At 42.2% G+C, this 19,646-nt stretch overlaps 1 protein-coding gene across 1 annotated transcript in view; it reads right to left on the minus strand.

Moving 5' to 3' along the window:
* The window catches only part of ALMS1 (ALMS1 centrosome and basal body associated protein), a 129,995-nt gene that overhangs the window by 46,524 nt on the left and 63,825 nt on the right, over positions 1–19,646 (minus strand). Inside the window, exons 6-8 of the mRNA XM_074951947.1 lie at positions 16,284–16,443; positions 13,902–15,167; positions 12,089–12,219 (exon numbers count right to left, since the gene is read on the minus strand). Of these exons, the coding sequence (XP_074808048.1) occupies positions 12,089–12,219; positions 13,902–15,167; positions 16,284–16,443 (1,557 nt within the window). The remainder of the gene's footprint in view (positions 1–12,088; positions 12,220–13,901; positions 15,168–16,283; positions 16,444–19,646) is intronic.

The following is a 19,646-nucleotide window of genomic DNA, read 5'->3' on the forward strand; positions in this document are numbered from 1 at the left end:
TAATATTTAAGGAATTATGTATGTATACTAAAAAGTACGTTCTTAAAGTTCGGGAGTTAAGGCAGGTCCCTAGGACATGACATACCTCCTCTCTGAAAGGAACATGTCCCTCATAACAGGCATCTCTCTCTGTCTGGCCACAAGAGTATTATGTATTGCGTGCCTCACAAGGGATGCTTATTTGCATACTGAGCCAGGTAACAGTCAAAAGATTGCAAAATCTACAAGAGAAAAATCTATGGGGGTGATGGGAACCAGAAGGAGTGTCCTGTTTATAACTAAGATCAAAGGATTAGCCTGATATATCAGGATGCAAAGAAACACTCAGGACCCTTCACTGTGGAGGCAAGCTGACAACGTGTTGAAAGAGGGGTCACCACAGTCAGCCTGGCTGTAATGCGCTGGTGAGCAATATTTTATCAGACATGAGAATATCTAGTTAATTAAGGCTAGGTTCTAGAATGCATGTTATGATTTTATTTTATTCATAATCATTTGTTTCCATGACTTCTACTTACTAATCCTTCAATCTCTGTGCTTTGTAAAATAAACTACATACTTGGTTTCTCTATAAACATGTAAGTGTGGTGTTTTAAGGGGAGTGGTGATCTGTGGTGGAAGTGATGAGCTGAGGTGTACCGTATCAGAGGGTTTGCGGTGTTAGTCTGTATCCACAAAAACAATGAGGAGTCCAGTGGCACCTTAAAGACTAACATTTATTTGGGCATAAGCTTTCGTGGGTAAAAAACCCACTTCTTCAGACGCATGGTGGGTTTTTTACCCACAAAAGCTTATCTGTTAGCCTTTAAGGTGCCTCTGGGCTCCTCATTGCTTTTGTGGATACAGACTAACACGGCTAACCCTCAGATATGGGTTTCTTGGAGGTGTACCATTTCTTTGGAAGTAGCGGATCTGAATATTGTGAGTGTCCAGTGGAACAGATGCTGGAATCTCCAGGGAGACACTTGGAGATTGGGATGTTCCTATTGCTAACCAGTAGAGAGACAGCAGGGCCTGCTTACATCTAGAGGGGAGTGCTTGTGTTGCCTGTGGCCGATGGGGCTGAGGTGCTTGCTGACCCCCAGCAGGCACAGACATGGCCTCATCACGCTAAGGGCAGGTGGTAGTGAGGTGCCTCAATTCTGGGTGCCTCTGGGAAGCATCACAGTGGCGGAGTCACAGGATCTACAACCCATTTGCTGTTTAGCCAAAGGTCACACTCCAGGCACTTATATATCAGATTATATAAATACTGAGAAGGTTGGAAACAGGTAAAGAAAAAGATTATAGAGATTGTTATTTTCCATTTGTTTTATTTGGGTAAGGAAAATAGAACAAAGGGAAGGACAGGATGAGTAAGCCAGAGACATATGCTAAACATACCAATTTGCAGACGGAAAAACTCTGTGCAGACCATGGCTTGGAAACTACAGGGAAAACAGGACAGGGGATGAGAACTTTACTCATGGAATATGATAAGCGTCAGGTAGAACTGTTTAATCCATTGAAAGTGCCTGATCCTGAGCAGGGTGCAGGCTCAGGAAACTAGCCTCGCACAGTTCCCAGTTGGGCGGCAGCCTCAAAGTTAGAGCTGCCCAGAACAGAGCTCCAAAAACTGGAAATGGCAGAGAGCAGGAAGCAAAGGAGAGAGCGCCCAGGAAAGGGAGATACTAGCAGAGAAGCAGTAGCGTGAGGCAGAGAAAGCAGCACCAGAGGAGTCCCAGAGATTACTGCAACTGGAAGACCGTAAGCACAGTGCCCGAGTAAAGCAACAGGGGTAGCAGATAAACTACGGCAGGTAGCAGCTGCACAAGAAAGGGAGATGAAAAGGCAGCACAAGTTTAAAAAGCTGGAAATACAAGGACTGAACCCTCAGCCCACAGGTATTGCTCCCAAGGGATCACACAACTGGGAGAGACTGTGCCCGAACAACAGGGAGACGGATAGCATTGAATACTATTGAACCGCCTTCAAAAGGATACACAGGACACACAAAATCCCTGATGACCTCACAGAATGACCATCTTACTTCCCAGACTGACTGGTAAAGCCTTAAAAGTGGTTAATGATATAATGATGTAAATGAAACTATGCTGTACAATTTGTTTAAAGGCCTTGTGTTTAAAAAGGTTTCAGATTACTACAGAGGCATATCGCCTAAAGTTTACAAACATCAAAAATTTGATAAATTAAGTCACAGGGAATGTGTTTCATAAATGGGTGATTATTTGAGAAAATGTATAAAGGGGAAGAAACTAATCACAAATTGGTAGATCTGTTTGCTCAGGAACAGTTATTTGAAATCTGCTCTGATGAGATGACGGCAACGGTATGGGAAAAATCCCCAACAACTGTGGAAGAGGCAGCCAGAGCAGCTGACTTTTGCATACAAGACCATTCACAGAGGACAAGTCCCAAAGGGAAGGGGAAAAGCCTGGCATAAAAGGGGGTCCCTGGTTTGTTCAAGAGGAAAAGGAGGGAGATGAGGGCACTAAACACACATCACCCCACCATGGGTCCAATTCTGGTAGCCCTAATTATTGGACCCCAGCCCAAGGTGCTGGCCCAAGAAAGTGCTTCTTATGTGGGTCCCTTGAACACAAGAAGAAACAATGCCCCAAGGCTTGGGAGTCCAAAGACAATGCCCAGTCCATGCAGATTAATCCAGCTACCCTCGAGAGTCAGAGACTTCAGTGGTCTCAGAGGAGGTTCTAGTAATTTTATCTGATCTGACCTCCTAGTGGTAGACAATGAGTTCATTAAAGAGACCAAAGCAAACGGTAAAGCATGCTTGAAGGAGACACTGGTGGCCAGATCTCTCTAGTCAGGAGGGATGTGATTAAGTAGGCTGATATGCCCCCAGGGGAGGAGGTAAAACTCCTTGCCTTAGGGCAATTTAGAACCACGGTGCCTTTAGCTTGCATTGAATTAGAGTGGGAAGGCTTACAAGGTACTTTGACTATGGGGGTTCTTAAAATTTTACCAGCTGATTTATTAATGGGAAATGACATACTATCACTACCCAAAGCTGTTAATATTGTGACCCGTAGAGAGAGGAATATGTCCCTAAATTTCCAAAGGTAAGCCTGGGGAAGAATAGGCAGCTGAGACGGGAGAGGAGTCTTCAACACCTTTATTAGCAGAAAATAGCGATGTCTCTCCAGGGAAAGGGAGGAAGGAGTCACTCCCCCCCTTGCCTAAAACAGCTCTCTGTGCAAGAAAAAAAACAAATGGAGTTTGCTGCAGAACAAAGTGCAGACACCTCCATGGACAGCATAAGGGAGGCCATCCTCAGCAATGCCTCAGAAAAAGACAACAGGGTGAGGTTCTTTATAGAAGAGGGGAGGATTTATAGGGAGGCAAAAAACAGAAGTTTGTAGGGCTCCCCAGGACAATTGATCAGACCTTCAAAGCATCGTGTGAAATCAATGCTATTAGCTCATGACTCCCAGTCCACAGGTCACTGAGGAATGGAGAGGACATATGAAAGACAAAAGAAAAATTTCTATTGGCCCAATATTCAAAATGAGATGAGGGAACACTGCAAGACTTATGTCACAAGTGGAAAAAGCCTGTAGGTCTCTGCAAGGCTCCTTTGCATCCTTTACCTGTGATCAAAGCAGCATTTCACAGAGTTGCTATGGATAACATGGGGCCCAGACCCAGGCCAACCCATAATGGAAAAAGATTGATATTAGTTGTCATAAATATAGAGGGAAGAGTAACATAAAATCCCTCCATGGCAGCTGTACTGAACTGCCTAAACTGTAAGGGGTTAAACCGTTCAAATAACCTAGTTGGTACCTGACCAGTAGGACCAATGAGGAAAGAAGATACTTTCAAACCTGGAGGGGAAGGATTTGCTTGTTGTTCTTTTTTGGTACAGAGGGAGAAGCCAAGCAGGTACAACAGCTCCTGAAAATATACCTGGAATAATCCATCTAAATCCACAGAAATTGTAAGCAGGGCAAGGAAATGCATTAGATCATCTTTTGTTTTAGTTTGTGAATTTTCCTATGCTACAGTAGTTTTATTCCTGTTTTTGTAACTGTGAAGCTAAGCCCAGAGGGAAATCCTCTCTGTTTTAAATCTTTTTATTACCCTGCAAAGTTACCTTCCATCCTGATTTCGCAGGTGTGATTCTTTTACTTTTTTCTTTATTATAAAGTTATTCTTTTAAGAACCTGATTGATTTCAGTGTCCTGAAGACAAAGGGTCTGGTCTGTGCTCACATTGCTAAGGCAACTAGTTGATAGGAAAGGGGGTGAAGGTGCTTGGGGGGATATTTTTGGGGGGATAGGGATTCCAAGTGACCCTTCCCTGAATTTTTGTGTAAGTCACTTGGTGGTGGCAACAATACCTCCCAAGGAATTTGTGCCTTGGGGAAGTTTTAACCTAATCTGGTAGAATATAAATTTAGGGAGTCTTTCATGCAGGTCCCCACATCTGTACCCCAGAGTTTGGGGGAGGGGGAGAACCCTGACATTAGTGGTTGTTGATTTTGCCACCTGGTATCCAGAAGCAGTTTCTCTGTCTAACTTGGAAGCTGAAACAGTGAGAATAATTAATCACTGGAACAATTTACACCAAGGGTCATGGTGGATTCTCCATCACTGACAATTTTTAAATCAGGATTGGATGTTTTTCTAAAAGGTATGCTCTAGGAATTATTTTGGTGAAGGTCTATTGCCTGCATTATACAGGTTAGACTAGATGCTCATAATGGTCCTTTCTGGCTTTAGAATCTATGAACAGCTGCTGAAGCACTGTTGTTCATATTCAGCAGGGTGGATTTCCCAAAACAGAACTTATCAGATCAGGCATTAAATTTCATGTCCCAGCTACTTGGTGAATTATGGAGGGGTAAAACAGCTGACATCTGCCCCATATCGCCCAGAATAGAGTTGTTTAGTTGAGAGGTTCAACAGGACCTTAAAAATCTATGCTGAGAATGTATGTAAACAAAAGGGCAAGTGACTGGGCTACAATGCTACCCTGTTTGCTTACCAGGAGGTGCCCCAAGAATCCACAGTGTTCGCCCCATTTGACCTCCAGTGGGGGAGAAATGTCAGAGGTGCCCTGGGTCGAATTAGAGACTCCTAGGAAGATAGCACGGAAACAGAAGGGAAACTGGTGGCTCAGTATATGCAGTGGTTATGGGAAGATTTAAAATCCATGAAGGGGATAGTGCAGCAAAACCTCACAAAAAGACAGGCAGGTCAGAAAGAATGCTACGATCGCAATACTTGTGTTCATGTCATTTCATGTGGGGGATTTGTTACTGGTGTTACTCCTTGTAATAAAGGACAAATTGCAGACGTGAGGTGGTATAAAGGGTTAAAGATGTTACTTACAACATACAAAGGCCCCAAAGCAGCGTTGCACCTCAAACTGTGCATGTAAACCAGTTAAATGTGTATCACAAATATGAAGCCATTATAAACGTGATATGCAATGTAGAGGAGGACTTGAAGACAGCTCCACTTATTGATTTGGTGACTGAATGCCATAGTGACACCGCACTAGAGAGCGCTGATCTATATAAAGGGTTAACTTGGACTGATAAATCAAGAGATTAAGGCTGTGCAGCAAAGTCACCAGCAGGTATTTTCCAGCAGGCCAGGCCTGAGTCACAAAATGGTCCATAAATTTAACACTGTAGGAGCAGAGCCTGAACTCGGCGGAGCATAGCGGATGACTGGTAAAAGGCAGGAGCAGGTACGTAAGGAGATAACAAGCACGCTGGAAACAGGAATAATTGCAGAGTCAAACAATCCCTGGGCATCTCCAGTTGTTATGGTTCCCAAAAATAATGGGTCTAAGATTTTTGTTGGTTATAGAAAGCTTCATGTTGTCACTGTTCCTAATGCACATTCTATGCCCAGAATCAATGACATGCTAGACCAGGGGTGGGCAAACTACAGCCTGAGGGCCGAATCTAGCCTGTCAGCCATTTTAATCTGGTCCTCGAGCTCCTGCTAGGGAGCGGGGTCTGGGGCTTGCCCCACTCCAACGCTCCAGCCAGGGAGCGGGGTCGGAGAACGCTCCACACGGCTACTGGAAGCAGAGGCATGTCCCTGCTCCTGCGCTCCAGCCAGGGAGCAGGGTCCGGGACCGCTCCACGCGGCTCCCGGAAGCAGCGGCATGGCCCCTCTCCAGCTCCTATGCGTAGGGGCAGCCAGGGGGCTCCACTCTGCACACTGCCCCCACCCAAGCGCCGCCCCCGCAGCTCCCATTGGCCGGGAACCACAGCCAATAAGGAGCTGCGGGGGCGGTGCCTGCGGATGGGGCAGCGTGTAGAGCCACCTGTCCGCTCCTCCACGTAGGAGCTGGAGAAGTGATATGCCGATGCTTCTGGGAGCCGCTTGAGGTAAGCACTACCCAGAGCCTGCACCCCTGAGTCTCTCCCCGTGCCCCACCCCCTGCCCAGCCCAATCCCCCTCTTGCCCTCTGAACTCCTCAATCCCAGCCCGGAGCACCCTCCTGGCCCCCAAACCCCTCATTACCAGCCCCACCCCAGAGCCCACACCCCTTCCCACACCCCAACCCCATGCCCCAGCCCTGATCCCCCTCCCTCCCACCAAAACCCTCAGTCCCAGCCTGGAGCACCCTCCTACACCCCAAACTCCTCCTCCCCAGCCCCACCCCAGAGCCCATATCCCCAACCACAGTCCTCATCCCCTCCTGCATCCTAACCCCAATTCTGTGAGCATTCATGGCTGGCCATACAATTTCTATTCCCAGATGTGGCTCTCATTCCCAGATGTGGCCCACCCCTGTGCTACATAAGGCAAAGTTCCTGAGCACCATGGATTTAACAAAAGAGTACTGGAATATTCCCTTACACAGTGAAGGGCAAAAAATAAAAATGCCTCCATGATCAATTCTGAACTCAAAAAGTCCCAAGTGTTGCCCTTTGGGTTAATTAATACAAAAGCCAAATTTCAGAGGCTCATTAACCAGATGTTAGCTGGGTCCAGGATTTTGCTTTAGCCTACATAGATGACATTGCCATCTTCTGGACAGATCATAAAAACCACTTGGGATTGTCCTGAAGAAGATCAAAGATGCAGATCTTGCAGTCAAAATGTAACATAAGAGCAGCCACAGTCCCTTACCTTGGTCACTGCGTAGGATGGGGCCAAATTTTCCAGAATCTGTTGAAAGTGGAATCCATTGTTGTGACATTTCCCAGGGTACCCAGGATTGTAAGGCACCTTGCTACCACCTGCACTCAGAGTGAGGAAGTCTTGTTTGTGCCTACTGGAGATCAGCTCCCTGACTCCACCAACCATGGGAAACACATATACTCCACTCCCAACATATACAGACTCCAATATCCCTCTGCAGGTTAGCGATAGGCACACTCCAATCCCCGAACATCTCCCTGGAGTATCCGGACCCTGCTCCACTGGACACTCACAGTATTCACAGATTCACTGCTTCCAGAGAAGCAGTACACTCCAGCTTACCAGCTTCATATCTGATCACCACTCCATTTTACACACAGCACTTAGGTGTGTTTATAGTGAAAACAAGGAAAAATTTATTCAACAAAGAGAAGAGATTTAAATGATAGCATATAAAAATATTCAAAACAAATCACAGAATATATTACAAACATAAAAAGAAAAGGAGTACTGGTGGCACCTTAGAGACTAACCAATTTATTTGAGCATGAGCTTTCGTGAGCTACAGCTCACTTCATCGGATGCATACGATGAAGTGAGCTGTAGCTCACGAAAGCTCATGCTCAAATAAATTGGTTAGTCTCTAAGGTGCCACCAGTACTCCTTTTCTTTTTGCGAATACAGACTAACACGGCTATTACTCTGATTACAAACATAGGATATCAGGGTTGGAAGGGACCTCAGGATGTCGTCTAGTCCAACCCCCTGCTCAAAGCAGGACCAATCACCAAATAAATCATCCCAGCCAGGGCTTTGTCAAGCCTGACCTTAAAACCTCTAAGGATGGAGATTCCACCACTTCCCTATGTAACGTATTCCAGTGCTTTACCACCCTCCTAGTGAAAAAGTTTTTCCTAATAGCCAATGATTACATATAAAATAAGATTGTTACATGCATTCTATAACCTAGACTTATTTAACTAGATACTTTTATGTCGTATCAAGCAAACTTAACTCTAAAGTCCTTCCAACATTTTTCAGCCCGGCCTGGCTATGATCCTTTTTTCATATGAGAGAACATGCTTCCAGCTTTTCACGTAGGTAAAGAATACTGCACATCTCTTCAAAACCTCAGATATATCAAAACAGTCTCTGATCTTCATTCATAAGCTGGACAGACTCCTGCAGTGTGTTCCTTCCTGTAGATTTCACCATCGCTTGCCGATTTTGCAGTCTTGGTTAGCTAATGACTCCCTATGCAAACAGACATACCTTGTGCAACACACAATGACCACACAGAGAGACAAGCCTCTACCTGAACAGATGCCTGAACAGAACCTGTCTGAGGCATGTCACCACCTGGCATTACATGTTCTTTTCCAACAGGAGGTAACAGATGTTTCTATCTCTGTTTAGACACGAGAGTATTGTATATTGTATGCCTCAAAAAAGGATGCCTATTTGCATACTGAACCAGATATCAGTCAAAAGATTGTGAAATCTACAAGAGAAAAATCTACAGGGAATAAAATAAATTAATTATATATAAATATATATATATATATATATATATATATATCAGTTGGTGAGGGGGAGAATGGGTGTCCTGTTTATGACTGAAATCAAAGGATTAGGCTGGTATGTCAGGGAATGCAAAGAAACACAGGATCCTTCACTTGTGGAGGTGACAGCATATTGCATCTCATGGAAGAAGGGTCACAGCCAGCCTAGCTGTAAAGCACTGGTGAGCAATACTTTAGACATGAAAGTAGCTTGTTAATTAAGTCTAGGTTCTAGAATGCATGTTATGATTTTATTTCATATGTAGCCATTTGTTTCCAATACTACTTCTTGATAATACTTGAATCTCTGATCTGTTACATAAGCTTATACTTCATTTCTCTGTAAACATATATAACTGGTGTGTGTTAAGCAGAGCAGTGATCTGAGGTGTACCTGGTGTTTCTTTGGAAGCAGCAGATGTGTGAATACTGAGAGTGTCCAGTGCAACAGGGGCTGGACATTCAAGGGAGATGCTTGCAAGGCTCGGTGGTTTGTTAAGTGTGCTAACCTGTAGAGAAGCAGTGGGACCTTTGGAGACCTAGGGTGAAGTGCTTGTGTTGCCCATGGAGTTGGGGAGCTGACCCCAGAAGGCATGGGCAAGGCTTCCTCACTTTAAAGGCAGGCGGTAACAAGATGCCTCAAAACCCTGCGTACCCCCAGGAAGCGTCACAGGAGTCAGCAACAATTGCAGTACCTGCCTTTTCCTAAACACAGAGACTGTTTCCTATTACCCTCACTTGGGGCACAAGCCACAGCAAAGTGTTTGGGAGGATGCAAAGCCATGGTCTCCCTTCTTGAGTCTCTCCCCGCCTTGGTCGGAGTTGGATGCACATAATACTCTTAAAGGATGGTACAAGAATGTACATTCTCCCTGCATGCTGGGGAGCTCCAGGTTGCTTTATGACTCTCTGAGCTCTCCCTAGGACAGGGAAGCTCTGTACCATCCTCATCTCAGGCCCTTGCTTTTAAAGCACAATCTGGCTTAGCAACAGGAGTTTTAGACAGTGAATATTTATTGCCGAATTGTAAACATCCACTTACAGAGCTTTGCAATGGGAATATTCATATAATGAAAGTAAATCTAGAAGAAGAAATTCAGAACAGGTACATTCTTCTATCTCTAGATATTTTATGCTTTCTAGGTTCCATATACCCTTCCTGCAAACCGTCAGTTTTTCCTATAACCATTATCTTTTTAAAGAACCCATTTCTACATCTCTTTCGCAACCTTCTCTCTAGACTGGTTTCTCTGTTTCAAAATCAACCTGAAAGTATTTCTCAGTGTAAAAAAGAGCAACAGTACCTATGACAAAGTAGCAGAGGTTCAGAGTTCAGGGAACGAGGTGCCTACTTCCAGTAGTGTCACTGGAGTGAATATGACATTGTTAGATGTATAGATCAAATGTACAGCTGTGTAAAAAAAAAACACCCCCACACCCACCCACACACAAACTGCAGCATTGTTGAAGCCAGTGAGGAAACATCACTGCTCTAGAACTGCAGAAAGCAAAAAAAAAAAAAAAACTAACCCCCAAACCTGCTATTTTCCCCAACATTTTCACACTTAAAAACTGCTTGTAAACGGCTTGTGAGCCCCCTTGCCCAGTCAGAGTTACATCCTGGCGAGATGAGAGTCTGAAGAAAATATAAGAGGGAAAATCATTGCACATTCCCTCCCACAATAGGTTACTCATGACCTTATGGAGGTATGCAAATATCCAGTGAGAACACTGTTAATATGAAATCTAGTAAATTTCACAAAGTAAGCTGAAAGTTCCAGGCGTGACACCTGCCTGACTCTCCATGACTATTTTTGTAGTTTACAATCATACTGTCTTTTTTTTTTTTTAAACAAACTATTTCTCTCATCTGTTGCTGTATGAAGGATCCACACAAACGACAGGGGAAACAAGCTGATTGAATATAAGTGAAAGCACAGAAACTGATTGTACAGAGTGCAGCCAAATGCATCAAGTAAAAAGTACAGAAAATATCTGGTCTTTCGGATTTGTCAGTTACAGTAGGCTTAGGTGTTAATTGAAATGCCAGATAATTTTCAGGGAGAATTGTGATTTAAAAAAAAAAAAAACTACACTGTTATTCTATGCCAGTGTTTTAGGCCACATTTGAGCAAAGCACTTTCTTACTTAAGTACTTTGCTGAATCAGCACCTTGAAGAAATCAACCTAATACCTCTAGTTTTGGACTTATGTGTGGTAGTAAACAGATCTTTTATCATCCATCCATTTGCTCCCTCTCATAGTTTGGACATCTGCATGATTCCCCTCTTAACCTTTAGTTTGAGACACAGAGGTCTCTTTCCTCTGTATTTATGAGAAAGTCTGGAATTTTATTTCGTCAGGTTCTCCATATAAGGTTTATATCAAAATCAGAAAAACTTCGAGAGTTACCAGAAAAACAAGCGTTTCCAGGTTAATGTTCCCTGCATCATCCCCACTGTTAATAGTTAATGAACCATAGAACACATAGATAATATTACCCATGACATTCTTTAGTTCAGGACACAATCAATTATTTTTATATTAGCTGTGTGATTTTTTGCCCCCCACAGCTCCCTTTTCTACTGGAGATCTCAGGCCCAGGAAAATTTATCAGAAAGCAGAATAAGGTAACTGTAGCTACGCCTTTGTGGACTACTAAAAAATGTGAGCTTTTCTTGGGGAGACAGCAGGTGAAGGACAAGTCATCAGCACAGATTCAAATTAAAGTTTCTTGTGCTCACCTTAAAGGCTGTCGCCAATTCTGCCCCTCCCTACTTGTCATTTATTGTCAATTCCCATATCAACCTGGCCTTCTCCATTCTGCCAACAAGCAAACCTCACCAACCCATTTGTTAGCTTTTCAGACAAACATCTCCATACTTTCACCCGTTCTGCCCTTTTTGCTTGCAAACTTTCCGTTAAATGATCCATCAAGATTTCAGACACACAGGCAGCCACTCATAGTTCCAAGTTCCTCATGGCATAGCTAACACTAGTTCAGACAAACGCTGAAAACAAATAGAAATTCAAGGGCAGATTGGAGACAATATACTCTGTCAAGCTTACTCATCAATTCCACTCAGGATGCAGCACACGGAAATATATGAATCAGAAATGTTCTGAACAGAATATACAGCAGTGACAGTTCAGTAAATGGCAAGTTATCATCAAATTTATCACACTATTTCCTCTCCATTTCAAGCTACATGGAGAATTACATTTCATTAAATGTCACCAACACTTATATGGTAAATCATCATTGATGGTGAGATATCACTGTAAAATACACTGAGTCAGTGGATATAATACAATCACCACACCAAAATAAAAAATCTGTAGCATTTGTCCCCTTCCAAAATTTCCCCTAAATTAGCTTTATCATCTCCTTTATACCTTGGCTAACACAGACTTCCTGGCACTCAGAAGCAGCTCTGTCTTGATCTCGTCTATTCTCTGCCTGTCCTCTTCATTCAGATCTGACACAGAACCCTGAGGCTGGCTAGTCAGCTTCAGCTTCACCCATGCTGTGAACAGAAAACATAAAAACAGAGAGCCAATCCCTTTATGATGCCATTTTAATTTTACAGAGAGAAGTGTGCTATACACTAATTATCAGGATTGGGTGGGAACATACATTAGTATCAGAAATACCATACAAGATAGAATGACTAGGAATAGGACTAAATTTAAATTGACTATTATGACACTTCTAATGACAGTAAGTGAGAACCTACCTGAATGATGCACTGTAAAGGTGCAGATACTGTCTGAGCACTCCCTTGCAACCTAATGTGTTGCTGCAGCGGGGCCCCACCTGTAATTTTCCCAAGTGGAGCAGCAATAGCTTCCACTTTAACAACCCAGAGCAAGGAGAAGCCAACATACATTAAGTACATTTTAATAAGGCTTCAGGGCAGGTATCATTACATCAAACAGTTCTCAGTCCAGGAATTACCACAACAATAAATTCATCAAGCCCAGGTTCAGGGCTCCCAATCTCACAGTACACACCCAAGTCTCAGAATTGGGCCAAGTTTGGCTCCAGGCGCCTCAGGGAGCAATTACCACCCAGTGCAGCCTTCCTGGCTTCTTCTCCCCTCTTTCGCCCCAGCTCTACTTCCTGTTTATATAACTCAGCCCCTAGGCCAAGGCAGGGTCTTGTTATTTATCCCCAGGCTGCAGGCTCCTGTCTATCTCTTTAAGGGATATCAACCTTTTTCCCATACACTTTCTCATTTACCCACTGCCTAATCCTCATAACACAATCATCTCTCGATCCAGAGTCAAGTAACATTTTCCTACCAAATGTCTTTTAACCTAGGACAGCAAGAATATCTATCTACACAAACAGAAAACAGACAGATGAAATAGCTTCCTTTAAAGATATACAGAATCAACAACCATGTTAAGAGTTCAAATCACAAGTTAAGTTGATCCAGCCCAATGGTCTAGTATCATCAATTTGGTGCTGTCTATGAAATATTTTGACACTTACGTATTCAAGGGTAATTATCTCAATTTCCAGGAAGGAGCAAGGGAAGGGGAAGTCTCTAACTTTAAACTACATGAAAAGTAACCTCAATAGCAAATGCATGACTATTTTCAACTGGTTTTGGAAGACCACCTTCCTCTATAGTTTACTAATATGGCATTTTTACCTGGCAAATTCAGTGTTTTAATTCCATGGAGTTTTGCATATAATTTTAAATCTATGTAATACTATAGTTTATTCTAAGCTGGGACAGAGTGCAAAGCTATTAATCTGTAAGAAGACTGCAGATCAAAAACTCTGGACACAAGCCTCACGTACCCACAGGGCAGAGTTGATGCAAGCTTCCCCACATCACTGTGCCAGTATAACTCAATCCTGATCTGGAATGGCCTTTCTAGGTGTGAAAAAGTAATAGTCTTCATAGCCATTCAGTCCTTCGCCTCTCTGACCAGACAGCCAACAAGGGTGCCAATTAGTGCAAATTGTGATAAGGATACCTGAATCTCAGAGGGTAAAGATTCGGTCACCATCACCAATGCCTAATTCAAAATGGTGACACCAAAATGGAAAGCTCCATATATCCCATTACCAATCTGCTGCATCCCAAAAGAATTTTTAAAGCAGCCTCTATTATATTCATCAAAGTAGGATTCAGTGTTCTCGTGTCTTGCGTAAAACCCCTCAAGTCATTTTAGATAGTAATTTGCTTCTTACCACGAGCTTTTCTCTCCTCTTCCTCCGCACTTTTTAGTATGTGTGTTGCATGTAGCACAGGAGATTCATTTTTCAGAAGACTTTTGACACGGGCAGCTAGTGAATCTACACTGCTACTATCATCGCTCTCTCGAATGCCATCTCCCTCTTCGCTGCCAGCCACACTAGTTTTAGTTTTAGCCAAGGCATGCTGAAAATCCCCAAGGTCACTGGTGATGCTGCCTAAGGGCTCCGTGGCAGAAGGATTCCGCAGTTCTAAAACCCTTTCAATGTTTGATTTACTACTCGTACTACTCTTTGTAAGAGCCATGAGAGCAGGCAGGTTTTTATCTACTGTTGCACTACTGCAACCCTCCGGTTCTGACCTCCCTATGGATTTTGCTACCCCACAAGCTTCCATAGCTCCCTGCTGTGTTGGTTTAGTCGTCTCTTCAACAATTTCTTCCTTGGTGGGTAAATCAACAGCAAGAGAGCTTTCCCATTTTAAACTGCGCCTGTGGGGATTCAGGGTCTTCATTAGTGAACTATCTTCTTGCATGCTTCTTCTGGTCAAGGACTCATCCCATGATAACATTCTCTGAAGTGCTGGACTGATCTCCTTTGCTAATCTGGAATCTTCAGAACCATCCTTTTCAATTGGCACTGATGAAAAGTTGCTGACTTCTTGGAAAGGGGCAACGGAAGGGACAGGATCAAACTGAGTCAGAGCTATATTTTCTGCCTCTACTAAAAGTTTCTGGATCTCTTTCAATGTGTTGCATCCAATGAAGGAATCATTTCCTTGATCCTTATTTAAATCATTAACTGAGGCATCTACATTTGAAGACAGTGGTTCTCCACTGACATCTATTTCATCTGCATCTCCAGCCAAAGGACTAGCAGACAACTTCTCTAGGCTGAGGCCAATATCCCTAGACTCAAATTTATCTATCAGCTTTTGAACATGTTTTGAAACAAGAGTGTGACCCTCCTCAAAGTCAGAGCCAGCTGGAACTGTATGAAGTATCTGGCTCAGTTCAACAGATTTTGAAACAGAAGATTCTGAGCCGCCTTTGGTGGAGTGTGCGGCAGGTAGCTCCAGTTGATGGCAGGCAATACTGCACTGACTCAGTGGTTTGTCTTTGGAAGATCTTGAGAACTGAAGTGAGAGCTCAGTGGGTAATGGAGTATCAGGGCCAGCTTCTGAACCCATTGGTATAGACATGCCGAGTGTAGAAGCACCAGAGTTAAAGCTTATCTGCGTAATGTCAAATGCAGACAGAGAACCTGGGGAGGGGGGAAAAAAAGATTAATTAAGGGTTATGGGAAACATTCACCTCAGTGTAGAATATCTGCCTTGTTCCAAGGGCCTCCTAAAAAATGATTATTCTAGAAAATATATAAGAACCTATATAAGAAAATATACAAGAATATGGCTTCTACTAAAACTGTTTATGATCACGGTTTACTGAAATAAAGCCTTTTGATCATTTGGTACAAACTTCTAGGATTTATGTACACTAAGGAAACTTTCAAATAACTAGAAACATTATGAACCTAAATGTCTAAGTGCTGAGATATTCTAATTCGATGTGTATTCTTTGCAGAGCAATAAAATGAGAGTACTCATCAAATCTGAAATCCTAAGGATATGTAGAGAAACACTCATGATACTTTAAAAAATAAGTAAAATAAAAACAGAGTGCCTGATTGATATATGCATGGGAGAGAGTTGCATCCAGCCACCTTGGCTCAGAAAGGCAAATCAACTCAATGCAGAGACTCCTGGGAAGACAAGCAGTAGTGACCTTCAAGGAGTTGGTCTGAAAAGTATTAGCTGTAAAGAGATTGCAAGACTGCTCTCCTGAATTGGGTACGAGATCTGGATGCCAGATCAAAGAGGAAATGTTGCATAAAGACTTATGCAGTTCTCTAACCAGCAGCAATGTATATTTCAACGAACAATTCACTGTGAAGGCATGCTATGGAAGTTGCCATAGATCTAGTTGAATGTGCTTTCATTTGCCCCACGTACTAGGTCATAGAATCATGTATTTATTAGTCCTGAACAATTTTTGTTTTGAGGTGGACTCACTCCTGGCTATATCCCCAATTTTGGGCCTCTGGATTGGTTGTATTTAGATAACTGGGTATGACTGTCTACCTGTACCCTAGTCACATATTGCACCAGAGAAACCAAAGAAAGAGAGAAACAAAGATATACTTTTTCCATTATGAAAATATCCTTGTAACACTTTTGTGAACAGCTCTACTTTCAAAACTACTGGAGGCAGAAAGCTGCTAATTGGCATGGAAACACCCCTCACTGAGGAGAAATAACCAAGTGCATGAAGTGTTCTGTTCTCTAAGATTTTTGTAGCATGCCTCTGCCTTTCCCCATACCTTCAGATAGCTGGACATGCTTTGTTAAGGTGTCAGTGGATTCCTTCAATGTTCTGAGCTCTGATGGGGAAAATTCAACCTCCCTGATTGGTCCTCTGGGTACAAATGGAGTCAGTATAGCTGAAGGTGACTGATCAATGCCAAGATTACGAAGATACATCTGACACAAAGGGCGGACATGGAACAAAGAAAGCAATAAATATATATGGTACTATTATAAAGGAACTCAGATTTTAACCTACCCCAACCACCATCTCCAAAACACACCAAGTTTCTATTTTCAACATCCCCCTGCCCTTGAAAAGTTTGTTTCAACCTGTTCTCCAGCAGATGTACCAACAACAAACCAAGACCATTGGATTTATTACACATCAAGCTATCCCTCCACTTGGTCTTAATTTTAGGCCTCCTTCCCTTGATAGTATTCCTTTAAAATGGTTACTAATTAAAATCTGGAAGGAAAAAATGAGGCTTTGGTTTAATAGCCCTTTCTATCAAAATGAGAACATGGCACAAGGGAACATACCCTCCTCCTGTCCAAAAAATACCTTAAAACTTGGGCTGGGCATCAGGAAAAATTCCTTAACATTCCAATTACACCATGGGACAGTCTCCAAAGGAAAGTGATGGAAGCCCCATTGCTGGAACTGTTTAAATGTCTTATTGGACAAAGCAGTTGTGAAAGCATTACACGGTACAAGCCTGCACTGGCAACAAAATACTTCCTTTTGTTTGTTTTAAGCCTGCTGTTTATTAATTTCATTTGGTGACCCCTAGTTCTTGTGTGTTGTGAGGAGTAAACAACACTTCCTCATTTACTTTCTCCAAACCAGTCATGATTTTATAGACCTCTATCATACCCCCCTTACTCGTCTCTCTTCCAAGCTGAAAAGTCCTAGTCTTATTAATCTCTCCTCACATGGAAGCAGTTCCATACCCTTAATAATTTTTGTTGCCCCTTTCTGTACCTTTTCCAAAATATCTTTTTTGAGATGGGGAGACCACATCTGCATGCCGTATTCAAGATGTGGGCGTATCATGGATTTATTTAAAGGTAATACGATATTTTCTGTCCTATTATCTCTTTCTTTCTTCATGATGTTCTTATGTTACGATGTTCTTCTGTTCTGTCCCTACTAAACAAGAACAGTTTGACTCTAAAGAGAGCACTTGAGATGATAACCCCATTTTTATATCGAACCAGCAGCATACCCATTGTGATTGCTGGAAAGTTTCTTCAAGATCATCACTTGGATTTGTTCTTTAGAAAATACAAAAGCTTTTTGAAGAAACTGTTGGGGTTTTTTATTAAAACTTTTTGTAAATCTGTTGACTTGATATTTCACATTTGTCTAATCCCTTGTCTGCAGCTCTACACCATTCTAAGTGATTTTATCAGATCAGTGACTCATGAAAAGTCAGATTTACCTTAAATAACTTCTTCCCCTTCTCACACTGAATTCAAATTGGAGAGGAACTGACCAATTCTCTTCCCTAATCAACCTAAAGATTAGAGGAGAAATCAAATTCCCTTGTCACTCCAGCTCCTACCGCAAATAAAGGGAGAAAAGAAAAAGCAAATATTCTGAATATGCTTCTATAACATAGATTCAAGGGACCTCCCCGGATCAGCTAGGAAAATGATTCCCCCTCTCTCACAAAGTCTGCAACACCAGTGAAGACACTTGCCAGTTAAGCAAAGCTTTATCTGATTCCTTCTCATAAGAACGGTTTAAATTTCGCCTCATCTGTATTATACATTCTGCACTGGCTGGGGAATGAACGAAATGACTTTATAGATCTTTTCCATCTCTATTTCTATTATTGTATTATAGACATACATATTAATAGCCAAATGCATGATCAAACCTCCTGAGTCCTGTCAGTGATTTATGAGAAGAGAATTCCTCAAAACGAATATTAAAGGAGAAATGCTAATTCTATTTATAACAGAGATAGTTTGTAGTCTCTGATTCTTACCTTTAATAAATTTCACACATCTTTCTTTCAATATTTATCTTCCTAGGCAACTGAGAATAGCTTTATATGCACACAGAAGCTGTTCTAAGATTATTTTCCCAGTGTAAATTTCAAGGAATTTTCAAGGAAAATAAGAGTAAAAGTCTGATTCCAAAGACTAAATTGTTATTATAGAAATCATTTTGCAAGAAGAGGAGCCACTTATTCTGAATTATAAAGTCCATCAGTAACATACATCTGCATTTAATTTTCACTAACACTCATCAGCTATCAGCAAAGGCAAGTGTCAACATGGCTGCCACCTAATCTGGCAGCCATCCTATATCTAGCGACTCTGAAAAGAGAGGGAGGGGAGACTGGATTAACAAAATAAGATCCCATTGGTCTTTATGTAAGGAACTGTAGGCAGAATGGCTTTCATTTGTGTGTGTGTGTGTGTGTGTGTTTGTGTGTGTGTTTATTAATCATCAGCTGTTGAAGACTTTTACACTGGCAAACTTAAAAAAGAAATAATATTTATAGAAGAAGCCATCTGCTTCGCCAGGAATTTTCTGTGTTGCTTTTGCTATTATTGAAGATGTGTGGGTGTGTGAAAAGTTCTCTCTCTTACATCCTAGCTTTTCCCCAGGGTCTGTGGTGGAATCAAAACCTGACATTTGGGACATCACAGTCTGCTTATGTGGAAGAGACTGGAAGGTCATAAATGGCTTGCCAATGCACTGCAATCAGAAATTCTAGCACCTTGTCCTTTATTTCAAGGCTCTACTTCACTCAACCCCAACCTATATCACTGACCTTGTCTCCTTTTGCTTTTATCCTTACCTTCTACATTCAGCCACTGTCACCAGCCTTAATACGCCATATATATCCTTTTCCCACTCCTGCCTCCATGCTACCCTCTACACATGGACCATCCTCCCTAAACCCATTGCCCAGGCATTTCCACTGTCTTGTTGAAATATACCCTAAAAGTGTATTACTTCCAGATCAACAATGAGTAATTAAAATACTGATTCAACATTATGGGACAAATTCACTACTGCCATAAACAGGCACAACTCCATTTCAATGGTGCCATGGCCATGTTAGTCAGTAATAAATTTTACTCTGACTGCAGAAAGAGTGTAAGAAAACACTGTAGGAGAAAGTGGGTTTAGAAGATTTTAGCTGTATATATTTTAAAGTTATCTTCAGTGAAGGAGTCCTTTAAAATTACTTGCCTCAGTTACCTTATTTAGAAACTAAATCATATTAGCTAACATCTAAGCTGAAGAAGTCTGTAGCTGTAGCACCAAATATTCTTACCACACATGGGATATTAAAAGCTTCTATAACTACACCAGTCTCTCCATACAATGGGCCCTTTCTTGTGATGTTCCAAGC

The sequence above is a fragment of the Natator depressus genome, chromosome 4 (genome assembly GCF_965152275.1).
Source record: "Natator depressus isolate rNatDep1 chromosome 4, rNatDep2.hap1, whole genome shotgun sequence".
Taxonomy (NCBI): Eukaryota; Metazoa; Chordata; order Testudines; family Cheloniidae; genus Natator; species Natator depressus.